General features: G+C 45.8%; 1 protein-coding gene across 8 annotated transcripts in view; it reads left to right on the top strand.

Annotated features, from left to right (window-relative positions):
* The first annotated feature begins 9,245 nt into the window (after window positions 1–9,245).
* EPHA5 (EPH receptor A5) overlaps window positions 9,246–20,480 on the top strand; it is a 245,320-nt gene continuing 234,085 nt past the window's right edge. For 5 of the 8 annotated variants that reach the window (XM_083582599.1, XM_083582598.1, XM_083582595.1 and 2 more), the window contains exon 1: window positions 9,246–9,346. In XM_083582599.1, coding sequence (XP_083438725.1) covers window positions 9,250–9,346 — 97 coding nt within the window. In that variant the 5' untranslated portion in view covers window positions 9,246–9,249. Of the gene's footprint in view, window positions 9,347–10,926; window positions 10,947–20,480 lie in introns of those variants that run through there. The other 3 variants (XM_083582601.1, XM_083582600.1, XM_083582597.1) reach the window with 2 other exon arrangements.

Genomic DNA, 20,480 nt, shown 5'->3' with positions numbered 1-20,480 from the left:
CTGTCCCACCACATTCTTTGATAGCTGAGCGATAAGCCAGGTTCCAGAAAGCCCATTTCACCATTCAATGACCAGTTCAGCGCATTTCTCTGTAACATCAGAAATCCATCAGACTCTACCGATAAAACCAAAACATCTCCAGCTGGGGACTTTCCCCTTGACTCTACAGACATGTTGGCATTTTGCCTCATTCTTCCCAGGTCAATGGTTGATGCTCCTTTTCAGCGCTCACCTTGGAACTGACCCCACTCCCTCTAAATAGCCCATGTTTGGGGCAGCTTCCATTGATTTCCATGGGGCTTGTGCAACAGAAGAGCCGTTTAGATCAGGCATAGGCAACCTCAGCCCTCCAGATGTTTTGGGACTACAGTTCCCACCATCCCTGACCACTGGTCCTATTACCTAGGGATCATGGGAGTTGTAGTCCCAAAACATCTGGAGGGCCAAGGTTGCCTATGCCTGGTTGAGATTGCGCTCCTTTACTGCTATTTCCAAGTTTCAGCGCAAGTCACAGTATTGTCCTGTTGGACCCTCCCCTCCTTCCAGAGCAATGAGAAATTTCAAGAGTATAGCGGCTACGTGGGTTCAGTTTCTTTGGAAGAAAGTCAAAGAAAGCTTATGGCATTTTGTAATATCTCATTATTTGAGTTTATTTCCAAATATACTAGTTGAGCACAGATGGGGGCACAGCTTCAATGGAGAAATTCATTACCCCACATCAGATCTCCAGAGAGGAAGCCCTGCAAGGATACTCTTACGTGGTGTTACAAAGTCCCAAAACAACCCCCCTCTCCCTTTTCATGTGTGCATTAAAAACACTGCAGTCTTCCCCTTTGTTTCCTCCCTCCCATAGCTACATTATATTGTACCTAGCTGGGCAGATTATTTTATTTATATTTATAAAAAGTGTCTCTATACCACCCTCTTACAAAATAACAGGGCAGTGCACCGCAATATAAAAAGCTTTAAAGACAACCAAGACTGATCACTGAAATGACTGGCTGCAGAAGAAAATTGTAAACAACTGCATAGACCTGTCTGGGGGTGGGGGTGGGAAGGCTTGCCCTCTTCTTTGAACCATTTCCTCCACCCTCAGCTTTTCAGACTGGTGTGCCATTGAGGAGCAATTGTGTAAGGTAAAGGTATAGGGACCCTTGACCATTAAGTCCAGTCACAGACGACTCTGGGGTTGCGGCGCTCATCTCACTTTACTGGCCGAGGAAGCCAGTGTACAGTATGTAGCCAGCATGACTAAGCCGCTTCTGGTGAACCAAAGCAGTGCATGGAAATGCCGTTTACCTTCCCGCCAGAACGGTACCTATTTATCTACTTGCACTTTGACATGCTTTTGAATTGCTAGGTAGGCAGGAGCTGAGACCGAGCAACGGGAGCTCACCCTGTCGCAGGGATTCAAACCGCCGACCTTCTGATCAGCAAGCCGTAGGCTCTGTGGTTTAGACCACAGTGCCACCCGTGTCCCATAACTGTGTAACAACTGGCTACCAAAGAGGTGTACCCAGATATTTCTGGGTAACACACACACACACACACACACAGAGAGAGAGAGAGAGAGAGAGAGAGAGAGAGAGAGTCCAATTCCATTGCCCTAATGCTGGTTAGGTTTCAAACATGATGATGTATCCCCCACCCATTTCTATGGGATGTAGATTTGAGATCCAAGGAAAGATGCAAAGAGCAACAGTAACACAATATATGAAGTGATAGTTTTAGTAGTAAACATTAGCAGATGTACATTGGAGTGTATTAAGAGGGAAGTAATCCACATCAATAAATCCTAAGAATGCACCTGACTGTGCCAAGTGTATATTTTCATGGGTGATAATAAAAGGAGAGGCTGACATTAAAGTTTGCTCTTGAAAGAAGGAGGCAGTACAGTGATGTGATGAGACTTAGATGGCAATGATAAAGAGGCAGCAACAGAGAAGCTGGTGAAGGAGGATCAAGAGCTTAATCCATTTAGATGTTCAAAACTTGAAACATGCTTTAAATTAAATTAAGGCCTAATGCATTGTTGTCCTACTGTAAGACATTTGCAAGAGCATGCTCAGAAATAGGAGGTCAAATAATGCAATACAAGCACCACCCAAGCTTCCAACCAAAGCTTGGGGGGCATCAAGGCACAATTCAGTAACTCAGAACCTTGAATGGGTGAATTTACCAAGCACAAGCCACTTGCCTCTTCGTCCTAAGCACCAACCGCAACAAATATTTAAGCATTTACACTCGTTTGCTCCCGATTTCCTTTGCTCCTCCCATCCTCATGGTGAAAACTTAGGCTGCAGGTTCCTCAGAGAAGCATTGTCTTTTTAGCACCTTCCAACAAAATATTAAAATACAATCGTCTATCATTAAACATTAAAAGCTTCCCTAAACAGGGCTGCCTTCAGATGTCTTCTAAAAGTCTGGTAGTTGTTGTTCTCTTTGACATCTGGTGGGAGGGTATTCCACAGGGCAGGTGCCACTACTGAGAAGGCCCTCTGCCTGGCTCCCTGTAACTTGGCATCTCACAGTGAGGGAACCGCCAGAAGGCTATCAGCGCTGGACTTCAATGTCCGGGCATGGAGGGATCTCTGCTGGAGTGAACCGGCTCAGGTGAGGTAAACCTTGCTGATCCCTGAATTAGAACAAAGGAAGACCAGCAGGCAGCGGGGGCGGGCCTGGGGTATATCTAGTCTTGGGAAGGGCAGGAAGCCAGTCGCGTCAACTGACTCCGACAGTGAGGAATGAGTTGTGGGAAGCTCAGATTGCTGGAAGCCTGTTATTGCTAATAAACCTCAACTCGTTAAACTGCCAGCATGTCATGTCTTGTGCTAACCTGACACTTAACATGTATGTAACACTTCAGATTTCTCTCTCTCTCTCTCTCTCTCTCTCTCTCTCTCTCTCTCTCTCATAATATTAGAACCCAATGGGGTCGTCTAATGAAGCTGAGTGCTTGGAGATTCAAGGCAGAGAAAACAAAGTACATCTTTACACAACACAAGCTACGGACTTCATTCGCACAAGACTGAAGGGATGGCCACCAGCTTGGATGACTTAAAAAGAGGATAGGACAAAATCTTGGAGGGTAAGGCTGTCAATGACTACTAGTCACAATAGCTATCTTATGCCTCCACTATCTGAAGCAGCATGCTTCTGTATACCAGTTGCTGGTAATCAAGTGATCTGCTTGGCCACTATGAGAACAGGATACTGACCTAGATTGGCCAGTTGCCCTGATCTTCTCCTGATTCTTACATGCTGTGTTTCGAAAAATGTCAGTAACCATGGAACGATATATTCCATATAAAACCATTACAACAATTTTTAAAGAAATCACTTGTAACATCAATATTCATATAATTAGTAAGAGGATGGGACTCGTCAACCTGGGAAGGTAGCCCACTTAGGAGAAGGAAAACTCTGGTCCTAAACCTCTGCTGCCTTGCAGGGTATCTTTGGGAGGAGATAAGGCTAAGCAGTAAACCCTACACAATTCCAGAGTGGAGTACATAAGGTAAAAAGTTAAAGGTAAAGGACCCCATGACAGTTAACTCCAGTCAAAGGCAACTATGGGGTGTGGCGCTCATCTCGCTTTCAGGCCAAGAGAGTTGGCGTTTGTCCACAGACAGCTTTCTGGGTCATGTGGCCAGCAGGACTAAACCGCTACATGGAGGACCATGATGGAAGCCAGAGCACATGGAAGTGTCATTTACCTTCCCGCCACAATGGTACCTATTTATCTACTTGCACTGGCATGCTTTCAAAGTGCTAGGTTGGCAGAAGCCGGGACAGAACAACAGGAGCTCACTCTGTCGCGGGGATTTGAACCACCAACCTTCCGATCAGCAAGCCCAAGAGGCTCAGTGGCTTAGACCACAGCACCACCTACTCCCTACAGTCCATAAGACAGTTGGATAGCACTTTGTGCACCTCCTTCTGGCAACTCCTGCAGCTAAGCTGGTAGCAAATGTATTGCTCTGCTTTTCTTTGGACCACTTCAGCATACAGTCCTGCAAATGGCACTGGCTGTCAGCTTCCTGTTCCGCAGACTGTAGACCTCAACAGGGAAGAAGTTAGGAACAAAGTTAGAAGAAGTTCGTACCACCTGCCATCATTCTCCATCTTTTTGCCTTTTGCCTGACACTCTCAAGGGGGACTAGCTGCCACTGGGTTCCTGTTTATGTGGTGTGTGTGTGTGTGTGTGTGTGTGTGTGTGTGTAACACACATATATTTCAGGCCTGTGTGCTGTTTACTAACTTTGCATGTCAAAGGTGGAAATGTCTTTCCTTGAGAGAAGAAAGGAGGGATGGTTGTGTTGATGCATCCAAAGTTAGATATTTCTAAGTCTTATTATTTCAAAGTGAATGCTAAGCATGCATTTGAATCTTTCCCACTGCAGTGTAACAAAAGTGCTGAATTGTGCCCATTGTAGTTGTGAAATATTACAAAAAAAGGAAATACACAGCACAAATGTTTTTAGAATGGAGCTGCTTTGTTGCTGTTTGTTTGAATCCTGCTTCCTGCCTTTGAAATGTCTTTTCCTTGCCCCCTTATTCACAGTTGAATAGCACACAGTTGTGCAAAAATTTATTACCTGCAGCAGTTCAGACCTTGTCAACAAATGCATTGTAAGCTGGATGGCAATAACTGCTCACTTTACTATACTGGAAGGATGACTGGTTTTGGCATAGCATTCCCAGAAGGACACTGTGGGAGTTCTGGGAATGACAGATATAGGCATAAGGTTGTTGGGGTTTTTTAATCAGGAAAGATGAGACATCAGTGTATACCAGTACTAAGCAAGGCTAAACGATGACTTATTAGAAGATTATAAAACTCTGTAAGTGCCAAGAAGAAGTAAATGTCAAAGGCTAAATAAATTTTATTTCAGCACTGTCATCTGTGAGCATTCATCCAATGCAACCCCCATTTCTTCAGCAGAGCGGGTGCCAGCGTGGTATCTACCCAAGAGTTCTTGAAAGAACTCAAATATTAAATTGCTGGTCTTCTTTATATAAAAAAGGAATATCTCCAAGACTGGCTACCAGAGGACTGGAATTCAGGTAACACGGATGCCAAGATTTAATAAGAGATCCAGCAGGGATGGTTAGATTAACTTCTGCTCCCAGTAAATTGGTGGATAGCATTATTTAAGATAAAACTATAGAGCGCAGAACAGAAGAGGCCTCGCTGAAGAAGACTCAGCATGACTTCTTCCTCACGAATCATTTTAGAGCTTTTGAGAGCTTCAGCAAAGCATGTGGAGCCAAGGCAAGGCAAGCTCCAAGCAAAGTGCTCTCTGGTTTCATCTCCTCTGTTGTCGAGCCCCAAAGGACTCATTGGGAAGACAACAGAAGAGGAGCCCTGTTAGATCAGACCAGAAACCCATCTAGCCTTCTTCTTCTTCTTTGGTGATCAGTCGTAGCCAAGTAAGACTGTTTTCCATAAACACGGTTTTAACAGTGAGTCTGTAAGTGACTGTGGAGGCCAATTCTGGATCCACACATCCTTCCACACAGTGGGGACATAAGTTTCTGGGTGGGAGTTGATCATGGTGAGGGTTTGCCAAGTGTGCCTTACTCTTAGCATGTTTCTCCCTTTCGTCCTGAGTTTGAGCATCTTCAAAGTCAATGACACCTTTGGTAAAGGCTGTTCTCCAACTGGAGCACTCAAAGACCAGTGTTCTCCTCCTCCTCCTCCTCCTCCTCCTCCTCCTCCTCCTCCTCCTCCTCCTCTTCTTCTTCTTCTTCTTCTTCTTCTTCTTCTTCTTCTTCGCCAAGCGGAACCTGCAAGCAGGACATGAACACAAAAGCTGAGCTCCCAAGCAACATATTGTTACATGCCCCCCATCTCAAAGTGGTGCGATATTCCAGGTGTACCAGATGTGCTTACCAGGGTCTGTCAGGGGGAATATTTAGGGCTGTGTGCCCCCACTGGGTGCTGAGAAGGAGATGTGAGGCTCTGACAAGCTCCTAGGGTCCTCCCACCGCCTTCCCAAAACCTAGTCAGAGCTTTCCCAGCTTTGGGAAGGAAGTGGTAGGGCTCTAGAACATGGAAGGCAGCATGAGGCCTGGGGTGGGGAGGGGTGCCAAATTTTGGGCTCACACAGGGCACCATTGTACCCAAGTTTGCTCCTGGGTCTGTGTTCCCTTTTTGACAATGAGGCACGGCAGAGTTCTGGGATGTCTTTATGACTCATGGTTTATTTACACATATATACAACCTGAATTCAATGGAGGAATCTCCAGCATTACATTCGAAGAGGTTCTGGCCTCTCCCATTGCCACAATACTAGGTTCAAAAACAGACGTCAGCATCCCGCTTTTTTGACTCTCTCTCCAGCCCACAGCTTAGTAACTCTGTTTCTTAACTTGTAACTGCCATTCTAAACTCTTAACTCTCCTAAAAACACTGGTCATACCTTTAAAATGAGATGTTATTCTGCCCCCCCCCCTGCACTGTTGTTTACCCATTCTTGCTATTTATTTCTACACCTGTATTTTATTATTTCTTTTTGCGGCAACCATGTTTTAATCAAAAGTTTTGATTTTACAAACGTTTGTTCATGTCACGTGGGCTGGCTAAGGATGCCTAACACATGGCTTCCGCCAACAAAATAATCCTGGGAACTTTAGTTTTCTCCTCACACAAAGCCACTCCCAACCTAAAGAGGGGGTGGGGTTGCGGTCGCACGCCCCCATCTACTTCTCATGGGGCTGGGGCCAGCCCCGCAGGTCGCGGGGATTCCCTTAGCATTAATATTCATCGCCCACAGCGTCAGCCAATCGGGCGGGCCCACCAGGGAGCATTTAAGGTCGGGGCAGCCCTGGCTCGCCCCTTTTCTCTCTTACAGCTGCTGCGGTTTCCCACCCACCCACCCTCTAGGTTTGCTTTCTGACTTTGCTATGGGCTTCGGCTGGTCGCCGCAAGGGGCCTGGTAGGAGTTTTTCCATTTGGCTAATTGGCTGTATTTTGAAGCCACTTGGTTTTTTCGCCTACCTCGTAGCAAAACGTCACAACTCCTTGGTTTTGGCGGTTAGGCATTGGCAGGGGGTATTGTCATGCAAATGAAGTCGGGGGGGGGGGAGGAACGCCATCACCTCCCCCAAATCTTGAAGGGTGGTCTGTTAAAGGACTCCGAGGGGCGTCGCCTTGTCCGAAACCTACGGAGGCTAGGGCCTAAAGCGCGCTCCCGAGCGGTAACCCCTTGGGGAGTGCCTACGGATGTGCATCACGGGGGGCTCCCCCTGTGGGTGTTTAACCCTTCCCGGTTAATCCGGATAGTCTGTTAGGGCCAATGCCTAAAGCCAATACCGCTCTTACCAGTAATCAATAAAGTTGTGGCCATTTTCGCCCATTAACCTAAATTCTTGTGTCCGGTGTCTTTATTTACTCCATCTGTGGGAGGGGGCGGGTATCGCCACGCAACTACAATTCCGCCCACCTTTTATCAAACTAGGGTTCCTAGGGTTCTTCAGAGGAAGCCCAGTGTTTAAAAGTGTGGTGTGGAACAGGAATGGTATACTACCTCTAGGATCGGGGACAGAAAGCAGCAATCCTTGTGCTTGTGGGCTTCCTAGAAAGGCGTCAGCTTGGCCACGGGGGAGAGAGGACTAGATGACCCTCAGGGTCCCTTCCAACTCTACAATTCTATGATTCTATCCTTCATGTGGATATTTGAAGATGGCTATCATATATCTCCTCTCAGGCTCCTGTTTTCCAGGCTGAACATACCCAATTCCTTCAAGCGTTCTTCATAAGACTTGGTTTCCAAATCCTTGATCATCTTGGTGGGCCTCCTCTGCACACATCCCAGCTTGCAAATATCCTTATTAAATTGTGGCACTCGGCACTGGACACAGTACTCCAAGTGGGGTCTGACCAGGGCAGAATAAAGGTAAAGGTAACGGGACCCCTGACCATTAGGTCCAGTCATCACCGACTCTGGAGTTGCGACGCTCATCTCGCTTTAATGGCCAAGGGAGCCGGCGTACAGCTTCCGGGTCATGTGGCCAGCAGGACTAAGCCGCTTCTGGCGAACCAGAGCAGCGCACGGAAACACCGTTTACCTTCCCGCTGGAGCGGTACCTATTTATCTACTTGCACTTTGACGTGCTTTCGAACTGCTAGGTTGGCAGCAGCTGGGACAGAGCAACGGGAGCTCAACCCGTCGCGGGGATTCGAACTACCGACCTTCTGATCAGCAAGTCCTAGGCTCTGTGGTTTAACCCACAGCGCCACCCGCATCCCGAATAGAGTGCAGAATAGAGGGCAGAATAGAGTGGGACTATTACTCCCCTTGACCGGGACACTATACTTCTGCTGACGCAGCCTAGAATAGCATTAGCTTTTTTTGCCGCTGCATCACACTGTTGGCAAGGCGGTGCGCTTGCTTTCCACATGCACCACTGGCAAGCCAGGTGACCCCCATCTGACATTTGCATAGCTATGTGCCGATCCTGCCTATGCGCCGATCGTGACATGGGTCGCTATGTCAATTCGTTTCGTTCGTTTGGGCCCAGCCGGTCTCCTTCAGCTTATTCGCATGTCCTTCACGAAGACTGCCTCTGCCATTCAACCGCCCGCTGGCCCCGGGCAAGCCGCGCTCTCCAGCTCACCGTTTGCGCAGCGTACGGTCAGGACGCCGATCCCTTTCCAAGGCCGTCGAGAGGGAATCCCAAGCAACTCATGCGAGAATCCTCGAGGGCCGCTATGATAAATGCTTTTTTAAAAAAACACACCATACATTCCTCTTCCTCCCCACTTTGCGCGCAAACAAGACGCACCATTTAGTTCCATAGCCGCGCACTGGCACCCTTGGGAACCAGCTTGGGGGGTCAGAAGAGAGGACCCTCTGGCAGCTCCACCTTTTTGGCGATGCTAGCGAGGGGGAGGGGGGGCCGTCAAGGAAAGGGGAGGAGCCAGGGGCGGAGCTAAGCGCGCCGCCCCTGCCCCCGCCGCCGCGCTGGTGGCTGCGCGCAGCAGCAGCACCAAGGCGAAGCAGGAGCTCGGAGTTTCGGGCGCGCTGCTGGAGACGCGCCGCCAGGGCTTCCCAACACCGTCGCCATCCCCGCTCGCTACCGGGACGGAGGACGAGGAGGAGCGGCTGCAGGGCCAGACGCCGAGCCGAGGAGGTTCCGCAGCGTCTCTGGCGAGGAGGAGAAGGCGGAGGAGGGCGACGACCCGGCCGAGGCAGCCGCCGCCGCAGCAGCCCGCGCGCGGAGCCCATCCCGGGCGGAGCGAGGATGCTGCGCGCCCGCCCGCCGGCGCCGCCTCTGGCGGTGCTGCTGCCGCTGCTGCTCCTGCCCGGCGGGACGCTCCGGAGCGCGGCCGGCAGCCAAGGTGAGCGCGCCAGGCGAGGGATCGGGAGGGCGCGGGCGTAGCGGGGTATGAGGGGGGCAGCGAGCGAGCGAGCGCTTGCCGGGGCGCCCGTGACCCTTTTCTAGCGGCCCGCATCGGGCTTCGAGGGGCTTCGGAGGCGCAGTCCATCCAGCTGCCCGGATGGGAAGGATGAAAATAAAAAAGGGCATCTTTCTCCACGTTGGTTCTTTCCTTCCAGCCCGTCTTCTCAGGGGTGAGGAGAGGGGTTTGGGGCTCGTCCGGCAGAGTTCGTGATAGAATGGGAGAGTTGGAAGGGTCCACGAGGGTCGTCTAGTCCAGCCCCCTGCAATGCAGGAATCTGCCCAACGCGGGGGTCGAACCCACGACCCTGAGATTAAGATTCTCATGCCCTTCCGATCTGGCGGTTGTGCCCACGATCTCCGCCGTATCAGACAGGCGCCGGGAGGCAATGCACTCTGCACCTGCTCAAGGGCGCCCTGGCCGTAGGTTTGACACATCTTCCCGGGTTTGTTGCGGGTGGGAGGTAGCGGTGCTGGAGATGGGAGCTTGGGCAAAGCACTGGCATGGAGCGAACTCTTCTTTTTCATCTCCCCCTTCTCATCTCTAAGATAATTTCAGTAGCTGCTTCTCTCGCCTTCGCTTTTCTCTGCCCCCCCCCCCGCCCCCCCCAGCTGCCCTCTCATTCTCCCGACTGGTAGAGGCAGTGCTTTTTCTGGGGAGGGGGGACGCAGGGGGACGCATACTCCTAAACATTTTGTGAATCTTAAGTTTGGCCTCATTGAGGGGCAGCATTTCAATAGGAGTAGGAAAATGAGAGTACCCCTAAACATTTTTTTTTAAATAGCACTGGGTAGGGGGGTGAATAAGAGCAGCACTTTATGCGGGGGAAAGAACTTGCCTGGCTCCTGTTACATCCAGGCAGAAATCTCCCCAGCAAAGTTTTCCCCCATTGTTTTTTTTTCGAGACCAGGAAAATCTTCACCTGCTTTTAATGCCTACATGCTTGGCTGATGTTGATACTGAAGCAGTGGAGGGGAAAAAAAATAGTTGACAAAAGGAGGTTTTTTAAAAAACCTAGAGGTAAAAGTGTGGGCAATTTTTTCCTGATCTTTCACTGCAAGTGTGCGAGTGAAGATTTGTTTGCATTTTAGCCTAAACAACTTCTGGTTATACATACAGTATAAGGGGTGGTAGTTGTTTTGCAGAATACAAGGGCCTTCTGAATACGACTCACACTGATAGCTGATGGTCCAGAAAGAACCATTTTCACAGAATTGCAAGGGATCCCTAAGGGTCATCTAGACCAACCCCCTATGACGCAGGAATCTCATGCTAAATCATACATGATTTCAGCATCTTTCCATGATTGTGGTGGCCACCGCAGGCTTAGAAGACTTTGCTTCAGTGGGCTGTTCAATACCGTTTTTGTCTTATTTGGGCTGGCAGGATCACATAGTTAAAAGAGAAAGAAGATTCAGTGTGTAGAGCTGTGGAGATGGCTCTTCTGGAGTGCAGGGGATTAGTCTGGGAGAAGAAGTGCTTCCCCTCAGATTCTGTGGGGCTAGGATGAGCAAAGAAAAACCCAGCATCCAGCAAGCAGGTTGCCTGCCTGTCCCTTCCTAAGGCATATTTCTGCGTCAGTGGCAATAGCTGGCAGGTCTTATTCCTAGCTCTTATCAGCTGAAGAACCCACCCCCCTATAATTTTTTAAATATAATTTTATAAAATTAAAAGTTGGAGGTGCCTTTAGAATTCCTGCGTGTGAGTTGGTTGAAGGGTATGGGAACGGCTTGGATAGCATGCATTTAGATGGAAAAATAACTCCAAAGTGACTTATTTGTAGAGCTACTTCGTGTGTATGAAAGCCAGTTCATTCTGCTCACTTAACTTGAGCTGTATGAAGTCTGTATAAAGAGGTGTTTATAAATGACCTCCCCTATTTTTATAGCATTTTCCCCTTCCAGATTCTAGTATGGCGAGCTTAAGTGGGGGTTATAAGACTCAGGTACCATTTTTGCATGTGTTGGGTCAAAGGTGTGAGGGGGGGAGCAGAAACTCCTCAGTGAGGGGTGAGGAAACCCAGTTCTTTCTGTCACCAAAGAGAAGTGGGATTTCTTATCTCTTTCAGTTGCTTTCATAATTCCTGGGATGATAGCCTTTGCCGTGCAATGAAATCAAGATACAGTGACATCTGATGGGAGTGTTTGTGTGTGCTGGGAACAGGACAGTAAATGAGCAATTTTGCAACAGGAAAGCCAGATGCCTTTGGAAGATTATTGGCATCTAATAGTTCTTTTATTTTGAAGCCAACGCATAACAAGGTTTGTCGCTAGCTTATATAGATGAGGATTGGTCGTGTTATATTGCGTGGTTTGATAGTCAAAGCCTTACTGGCAATGCCTCTATGTGATGTGAACTGAGAGAAAGGTTTCCTGACTACCACCCAGAAGAAAATGATCTGTCAAAACAAAACAAAACCTTCTTTATAGGTGTAATCCCACCCCCACGGAAAAGCCTAAATTGTGGGGTCTGCAACAAACTGCTGCAGTGTTCCCGTCAGCCATTCTCTCTCAGCAGGACATTTCCTTTCTGTGGCTACTGAGGGTGTTTAGCTTTCACTGCCCCCTGTTTCAAGACTGTCATTTTGCAAACCTCAGGGATATCTCCTCCACCCTACAGTTGCCCTTTTTTTTTTGGCTGCAATGCTGTCGGCACCGAACACATGAGTTTGCTGTTAGAATAAGTTATTGTAACACCTGAATACTTGTGCATGGGGTATTAGCCTCAATAATTAGAATAACTGTGTCTATAGTTATATTGATGTTTGATTGAACTGTTTGATCTGCCCTTTGTGGAATAATATTTCTGTGCTGAATGCTATCATCTGGATGACTGAATGGAGGATATTAGGCATTTCTAACACAAAGGCATTTTACCTTTCTCACCCCCCCAATATCTGCGCTGATATGGTAATCAGAGCCTGATGGATTTGGGGCTTGGAAAATGTTCACAAGCATCTTACTTAGGAGAATTGTTGTGAAATCTGCTGGGAGTCCTTTCTTTGTGGGAGAAATCTCCTAAGCCAGGTCTCCATTGCTGATCACATAGAGAGATGGGATCAGTTCGGAAAAAACCCCAGACGGTGGTTTGTGCTAATTACACTTTGCAACCTAAGGGCAAGGGACGCGGGTGGCACTGTGGGTTAAACCACAGAGCCTAGGACTTGCCGATCAGAAGGTTGGTGGTTCGAATCCCCTCGACAGGGTGAGCTCCCGTTGCTCGGTCCCAGCTCCTGCCAACCTAGCAGTTCGAAAGCACGTCAAAGTGCAAGTAGATAAATAGAGACCGCTCTGGCGGGAAGGTAAACAGCGTTTCCGTGCACTGCTCTGGTTCTCCAGAAGCGGCTTAGTCATCCTGGCCACATGACCCAGAAGCTGTACGCCGGCTCCCTCGGCCAATAAAGTGAGATGAGCGCCACAACCCCAGAGTCGGTCACGACTGGACCTAATGCTCAGGGGTCACATTACCTTTAACCTAAGGCCACCATGGTTAAGATCTCCCGTATTTAGCACTCGTCTCTAGACATAGTGACCTATAGAGATGGATTAATAGCATGACTACAGTTTGCCAAAGCATATGTTACACCAAAGTGCATTTAACACATATTGTGGCTTTTTATTTGCTAGATGACCACAAATCACGGTTTGCCAATGCACTGCCATGCCATATCATGGTTTGACTTCCTCAACCATGGTGTGGCACGATTTCTGAATTAAGTCCTAGACTGACAGAGTTTCCTGATGGGCAATTTGGTGTATTTGTAAATACAATATACTGTATTTGTGTGTTTTCAAAAAGTTGGCACTCCCAGAAAGATGGATTGAGGAAGGCAAAATATAGCTAGGAAGTGATTGTATTTGTACCTTGGCACAGATCAGTTGATGCTATAATTTTGTTCTGTGCAGCATGTTTTAGTGAGGGGCCTGGGTGTCTTTCTGCTTAGATGTAAAGCATGGGTTTGTTCCCTTAGGAAAACATAGTTTCTGACTGGAAAGTACTCAGTCAAAAACCCCAGAGTTGTGTGTACAATGCTGACTGAAAATTTCAGCTCCGGGAGAGAGTCAGAGCTGTTGTAACAGACTGTTTTCCCAGATCCATCTTTTGGGACAGTGTATCTTGAAGCTCATAACTTTGAGGTGTGTGAGAAGCCTTTTCAGTTATGCCCTCCTAATATTTCATTAGCATGGCAAAATGAAATTAACCCTAGTCACATCCTACAAAGTCAACATAGGCGTTGCAGGAACGACTGACTTTGTGGAACTGAGCAGGTTATTGGCTTGAAACTGAACAGCCAAATTTGGAAGGGGGGGGGGGAACGTTGGAAAATAACCAATGAATTATGCAGTCAAATACGGGATTGGTGCAACTTGTCTACTTGGCTGCTTCCGTTCACCCTCTGTTCCTGCCCTTTTAAGAGGGGCATGGCATTAGAAGTGAACCAGGGTTTATTCGCTAATGGCCAGTTGGTACCATTTGGAAGTTTATTTGTAAACAGGCATTATTTGACAAATGCTTTGCACACCAGGGGGTGCCTTGGCCAATTATGACCAAACAACACTGTCTCTGGAAGTGGCTCGCCTTGCAGAGAGCCAGCCACCATTCATTGCGACAATAGTCACTAATGTCCTTTTTCTAGGGTCCTTGGAAGTTCAGCTCCCTGAAGCGTAGCTGTACTCCTTCCAACATGTGGAATAGAACTGAGGATCACTTGAGCTGGTTCTGCAGGCTGATGGAAAAAGCTTAAACTCCACTTTTATAACCAGTGTCAGTTTTTTTTTTAAAAAAAAAGATTATGGGCCCAATCAAGATTTCATTGATTTCAGCGAGTTGGCATATTCTTAACTCTCCCCATTAAAATGAACGAGTCTTGAAACTATTAAAGAATCTTGCTGTATAATTCAAATAGACTTTTTTATTTTTATGAAGTTTAATTTTCCGGCAAAGATCTTTAATCGCTTGGCTTTGTAAAGGCACTGGTCTCCCCCCCTCCCACCCCGCTTTTCTTTGAGAGCTAATAATTGGAATTTTCTGTGGCCTTGTAACAAATATTATATCGCTGTTACATCTGAGTGAATGTTAGAGGATTTGGTTCTGGATAGAGAGATTTCTAAAAGTTAACCTGCCTGCTCTTCAGAATTATGAGTGGATCAGCAGTGATACTTTAAAGCAGCTAAGTTGAAAAGCACTCGTCAAGATCTCCAGAAAGCAATGCAAGGCTGAAATAGGTTTTTGATTAGCACTCTAATGACATCACTGCTATACTTTACTGGTCAAGACCTAGCTCTTTTTTTTAATAGGTACTTGCTGCTCAGTTGTGCTGCTAAGGCAGGCACCCCCAAACTCAGCCCTCCAGATGTTTTGGGGCTACAACTCCCATCATCCTTAGCTAACAGGACCGGTGGTCAGGGATGATGGGAATTGTAGTCCCAGAACATCTGAAGGGCCGAGTTTGGTGATGCCTGTGCTAAGGGTATTACGGTTTTAGCTCAGCACTGTTTGTTTAATTGCATGTATTGTAACTTGTAGGCTACAATCCTGCACTCACTTACTTGGGAGGAAGTCCTTTGGAACTCAGTGAATTCCCCACTCCCGGTAGCCACATATAGGGTTGCACTGTTAGCGTGCCATTTTATGTACACCAAATAGCATGTACAAGCAGCACCTGACAGTCTTGAAATATTATGAATAGTAAATAATAAGCGCTGTCTCCGAGAAGCTCTGTTTCACGTATTGCTTTGCCAAGTAGTTTTCATTCCCTTTCTTCAAAAAATAAATAATAATAAAAAAAAGCAGGTGTGGGGATCAAGCTGTTACTTGAACTTCAGATGAAGAATTGTGCTGTAAATGTACGTACAGGTGTTTTCATAGTGTGCTCAAGGGAGATGTTGTATCATAGTGGCTCCATTTATGGTTCAGACTGAGCAATGATTCTCAAAGGGTGTGGCAAGAGTGGCTGGAAGATCCAAAGACAATCAAAGAAACAATCAAAGAAACAGTGTAATATAGTCCAGCCCAGTTTCAAATAACTTTTGTTTTGATGCACAACCGGAAACAGTATCAGTACCTCTCTTCAAGAGCATTGGCTATTCTTCTACAGTTCTCCACAACAAATTGTTGTGAACAGGGATTTTCAACTCAGACAAATATGAAAGATCAGAAAAGAGAAAGGCTTTTTTGTGTTGATGAGGAGAGGAGAGTTTGATTGTCTCAAATTAGACCCAATATCAATGAGATTACAGTGGTACCTTGGGTTAAGAACTTAATTCGTTCCAGAGGTCCGTTCTTAACCTGAAGCACCACTTTAGCTAATGAGGCCTCCCACTGCTGCGGTGCGATTTCTGTTCTCATCCTGAAGCAATGTTCTTAACCTGAGGTACTATGTCTGGGTTAGCGGAGTCTGTAACCTGAAGCATCTGTAACCTGAAGCGTTTGTAACCTGAAGCGTCTGTAACCTGAGGTACCACTGTACTGGGGGAAAGCAAGCTCACACCACTCATTGAGTTTGTATACATACTTAAAGTACATATGTAAGAGGCTCATTTATCATTATATTTTGGGAATGATTTATGCTCTTATGCAGCTGCATTGTTTTATACTTTCTGATCATATTATAAAGTAGCTCTGTTCTGTGTTATAAATCAAGCACTGCTAGAAGTTGTTTCTTTTTGTTTTCCAATCTATTTTTTATCAATTAAAAAAACAACAACAACCTGGTGTGGTGAGAGCAAGTTTTTATTCTGTGTGGCCCACAGGGAAAAAACGATTAGAGGATCCCCTAGTTTAGAGGATCAGAAACAATGTGAGTTTGTTGCATCCCTCCTTTGCAGTTTCCCTTCTCTATTTCCTGTTTAGCATTTACCATACTTTATCATGACAACTATGGCAGCTTTGGAGAGGTGATTTTTCTCAGAACTGACCTTGTCTGAAGAAGTGTGCATGCACATGAAAGCTTATACCCAGAACAAACTTAGTTAGTCTCTAAGGTGCTACTGGACATTTTATTTCTTTATTTTGACTTGTCAGGGAGAGATAGAGTTAAACATTGTCCCCTCACCCCCAGGGTCCTGGAGCCTTTAAGGCTTCTCCATGGTTGCTATTAACAAAAATGTGCATGTTAATTGCATTCCTGCAATTAATGCCCCATCTAGTTTGGCCTTTAGTCAAGGTTGTAAAGTTGCAATTGAACTTGTTCTTGTTTTGTCCTTTTCTGGAAAAGGAAACCATGGAGATGTGCAGAGTAAATACAATCCCTACATAGTTTGGATCTTCCTTAGTGCTATCTTTTAGTCTCCAGTTGACAAAAGAGGGAGCACTAGAATACAAGATTCTATTTTCTTCATGCTTTTCCCTCTAATGAATACCCAATGTGGAGGCTAAGAAGACTGGAAGACAAATAAATTAAGGGAAAAAATTGCACTTAATGTAGCTCTCCCTATAAGTTTTATTTATATTTTTTCCACTGTTAGCTATATATATGTAGCAACAAAATAATTTGTTGGTTATTATTTTGAAACTGCCATCTGAGCACAATCACAAGAAAGTAAGCCATGAAACTCAGTGGGATTCACTTCTCAGTAAATGTGTTTAGGGTTGTGAGTTGTTGTTTTTTTAATAAAAGAAATCTAAGATTGAAATGTATGTTAATCAGGCAACTTGTGGGAGAAATAACTGCTGACACCAGCATCCTTTTAAAAAACTAATAAGTGTGTGTGAGAGAGATAAAAGTGATTCCCAGATATAATTATACAGTGTAAATTTGGAGAAATTAAATCTAAGGCTGATGAACCTAATTGTCTTGATGATTTGAGAAGAACAGGCGCTCATATTAAGTCACTTGTTCCCGCATTCTTAGAATGTGGGTTTTACTTTTTATATGCATGGTTTAAAGAGAAGGAAGGTGGACAGACCACTAGAGTTTGTGAGATGGGACATCCTGCTGATAATTGACTTGCATGGAGAGTGTGCTGTCATGATAGACACAGCATTATTCCATCAATCATGCATGTTGTTACATCAATGTATTAAATTAATTAGGTGCGTCCATATGTGACGTCCCTATAAGTAGGCTACAAATCTGCTTTAACCTTCTCTCAGTAAGGTCAAATGTATTCTGTTGGCACATCATGCAATTTCTTACAAACTGGATCAACTTGATTTCTTTCTTTCTTTTTTTTAAAAAAATTGATACCACCCCCCCAATCTTAAATACTACAATAGCTGGAATACTAAGTAATCTGAATATAAGCATGCTAAAACAATTTTTTTTTTTTGAATTCTGGTGCTGGAGGAGACTCTTGAGAGTCCCATGGACTGCAAGAAGATCAAACCTATCCATTCTGAAGGAAATCAGCCCTGAGTGCTCACTGGAAGGACAGATCCTGAAGCTGAGGCTCCAGTACTTTGGCCACCTCATGAGAAGAGAAGACTCCCTGGAAAAGACCCTGATGTTGGGAAAGATTGAAGGCACAAGGAGAAGGGGACGACAAAGGACGAGATGGTTGTTCTCAAAGCTGCTAACATGAGTTTGACCAAACTGCGGGAGGCAGTGGAAGACAGCAGTGCGTGACGTGCTCTGGTCCATGGGGTCACGAAGAGTCGGACACGACTAAACGACTAAACGACTAAACAACAACAACAAAACAAATTTGATCATTGCTTAAATATGAATATTTATCCAATACTTTCCATATGCAGCTGTTTCATATTTACCTGATGAAAATAAAATGCTCAATTTTATCCAGTAGCTGTCTTGACTTGCTTTAAGCTTCACAGTCAACAATGTGATGCAGCAGCAGCAAAAAAAGTGAATGCAATTCTAGGCTGCTTCAGCAGAAGTCTAGTGTCCAGAACAAGGGAAGTAATAGTCCCACTCTACTCTGCCTTGGTCAGAGCACACCTGGAATACTGGGCCCAGTTCTGGATGCCACAGTTTAAGGATATTGACAAGCTGGGATGTGTGCAGAGGAGGGTAGCCCAAATGACGTAGGACCTGGAAACCAAGCCTTATGAGGAACGGTTGAGGGAATTGGGTATGTTTAGCCTGGATAAGAAGAGACTGAGAGCAGATATGATAACTATCTTTAAATATCTCATGGGCTGTCACATGGAAGATGGAGCAAGCTTGTTTTCTCTTGCCCCAGAGGGTAGGACCCAAACCAATGGATTCAAGTAATAATAATAATAATAATAATAATTTATTTATTTATACCCCGCCCATCTGGCTGGGCTTCCCCAGCCTCTCTGGGCGGCTTCCAAAAAAATATATTAAAATACTGTAATACTGTACATCAAACATTAAAAGCTTCCCTAAACAGGGTTGCCTTCAGATGTCTTCTAAAAGTCTGGTAGTTGTTGTTCTCTTTGACATCTGATGGGAGAGCGTTCCACAGGGCGGGCACCACTACAGAGAAGGCCCTCTGCCTGGTTCCCTGTAACTTGGCTTCTCGCAGTGAGGGAACTGCCAGAAGGCCCTCGGTGCTGGACCTCAGTGTCCGGGTAGAACGATGGGGGTGGAGATGCTCCTTCAGTTACAAGAAAGGTGATTCAGGTTAAACATCAGAAATAACTTTTTGATGGTAAGAGATGTTTGACAGTGGAATGGATTTCCCTGGAAAGTGGTGTCCTCTCCTTCCTTAGAAGTTTTGAAGCAGAGGTTGGACGGCCAATAGTCATGTATGATCTAGTTGAGATTCCTGCATTTCAGAGGGTTGGACTAGATAACTTACCAACTCTACAATTCTGTGAAACTTTGGTCAAAGCCTTCTACAACAGCATGTTCCAGATTTCCCTCAACTTTTATTAGGTTTGAATTACCACATGATTTGGATTGTTGTGTGATGTTTTGGGGTACAGCCCCTGAAGGTAGTGAAAATGGAAGTGTGTATTCTGAGAGCCTTTGGTTTCAATTCCACTCCAACCTATCTGAATAACAGGGAGGGCTAAAAAATCATGCAGATAAGATACTGGGGCCAAAGTGAGCCTGTAAATCGCTGCTTTCATTTTTAGCTGCTCTTTATGTCTATAGGTACATAGCATAGAACCCATTTGTGGGAAAGAAGTCTAAAGGGTTAAAATATAAGACCAATATGCCCGTGTTACCCACTATCACTAGAAACCTGAATTTTTAAAATATTTATTTCCTGTTAGAACCTTCATTGTGAACTAGCAGAACTGTGTGTGTGTGTCTTCCACCCTCCAAACTATAGCTATTTATGGAGTTCTTAATGAGTTCTTACTAAGTAATCCTGTCTTTGGGGTCATTTTGCTTCCGGTTGCTTCTGCAAATGTTTCCAAGCAAACCTACCCTTTCACTGTAGCATTTTGCCAAGGCCTAATGATCACTCTCCATCAAGGATCCTTCAAGGAGCCCTGTTCTCTGTTTACAGAAAAATTCTTACAAAAGGCGTTTGTGGCTGTCTTTATGCATCCTTGTAATCAGCCACTTCACAGTTGTGCAAATGTAGATGCATGTATTTTATATGTATATATACAGTGGTACCTCGGATTAAGAACTTAATTTGTTCTGGAGGTCCGTTCTTAACCTGAAACTGTTCTTAACCTGAAGTACCACTTTATCTAATGGGGCCTTCTGCCGCCGCGTGATTTCTGTTCTCACCCTGAAGCAAAGTTCTTAACCTAAGGAACTATTTCTGGGTTAGCGGAGTCTGTAACCTGAAGTTTCTGTAACCCGAGGTACCACTGCATATACATTCTGGGGCACAGTATCATTGGACTCCTTTACAAGGAAAAGGTTCAAATTCGAAGACCAGCTTCAATGCCAAACTGTAGCAGTGAAAAGTGAGCTTGCTTATCTGTGTGTGGCCTGTGGGTTATGTTTTCTAAGATTTTCCCACAATCCTTTGTGCTGGTCAGACCAAAGGTCTACATCAGAACTGGGGCCAGCAAACTTTTTCAGCAGGGGGCCGGTCCACTGTCCCTCAGACTATGTGGTGAGCTGGACTATATTTTTTTTTGGGGGGGAGCAAATGAACGAATTCCTATGCCCCACAAGTAACCCAGAGATGCATTTTAAATAAAAGGACACATTCTACTCATGTAAAAACATGCTGATTCC

The sequence above is a fragment of the Podarcis filfolensis genome (genome assembly GCF_964270895.1).
Source record: "Podarcis filfolensis genome assembly, chromosome: 13".
NCBI lineage: Eukaryota > Metazoa > Chordata > Lepidosauria > Squamata > Lacertidae > Podarcis > Podarcis filfolensis.
Note: the sequence above shows the minus strand (reverse complement) of the source record. Positions and strands in the feature narration are given on the sequence as shown.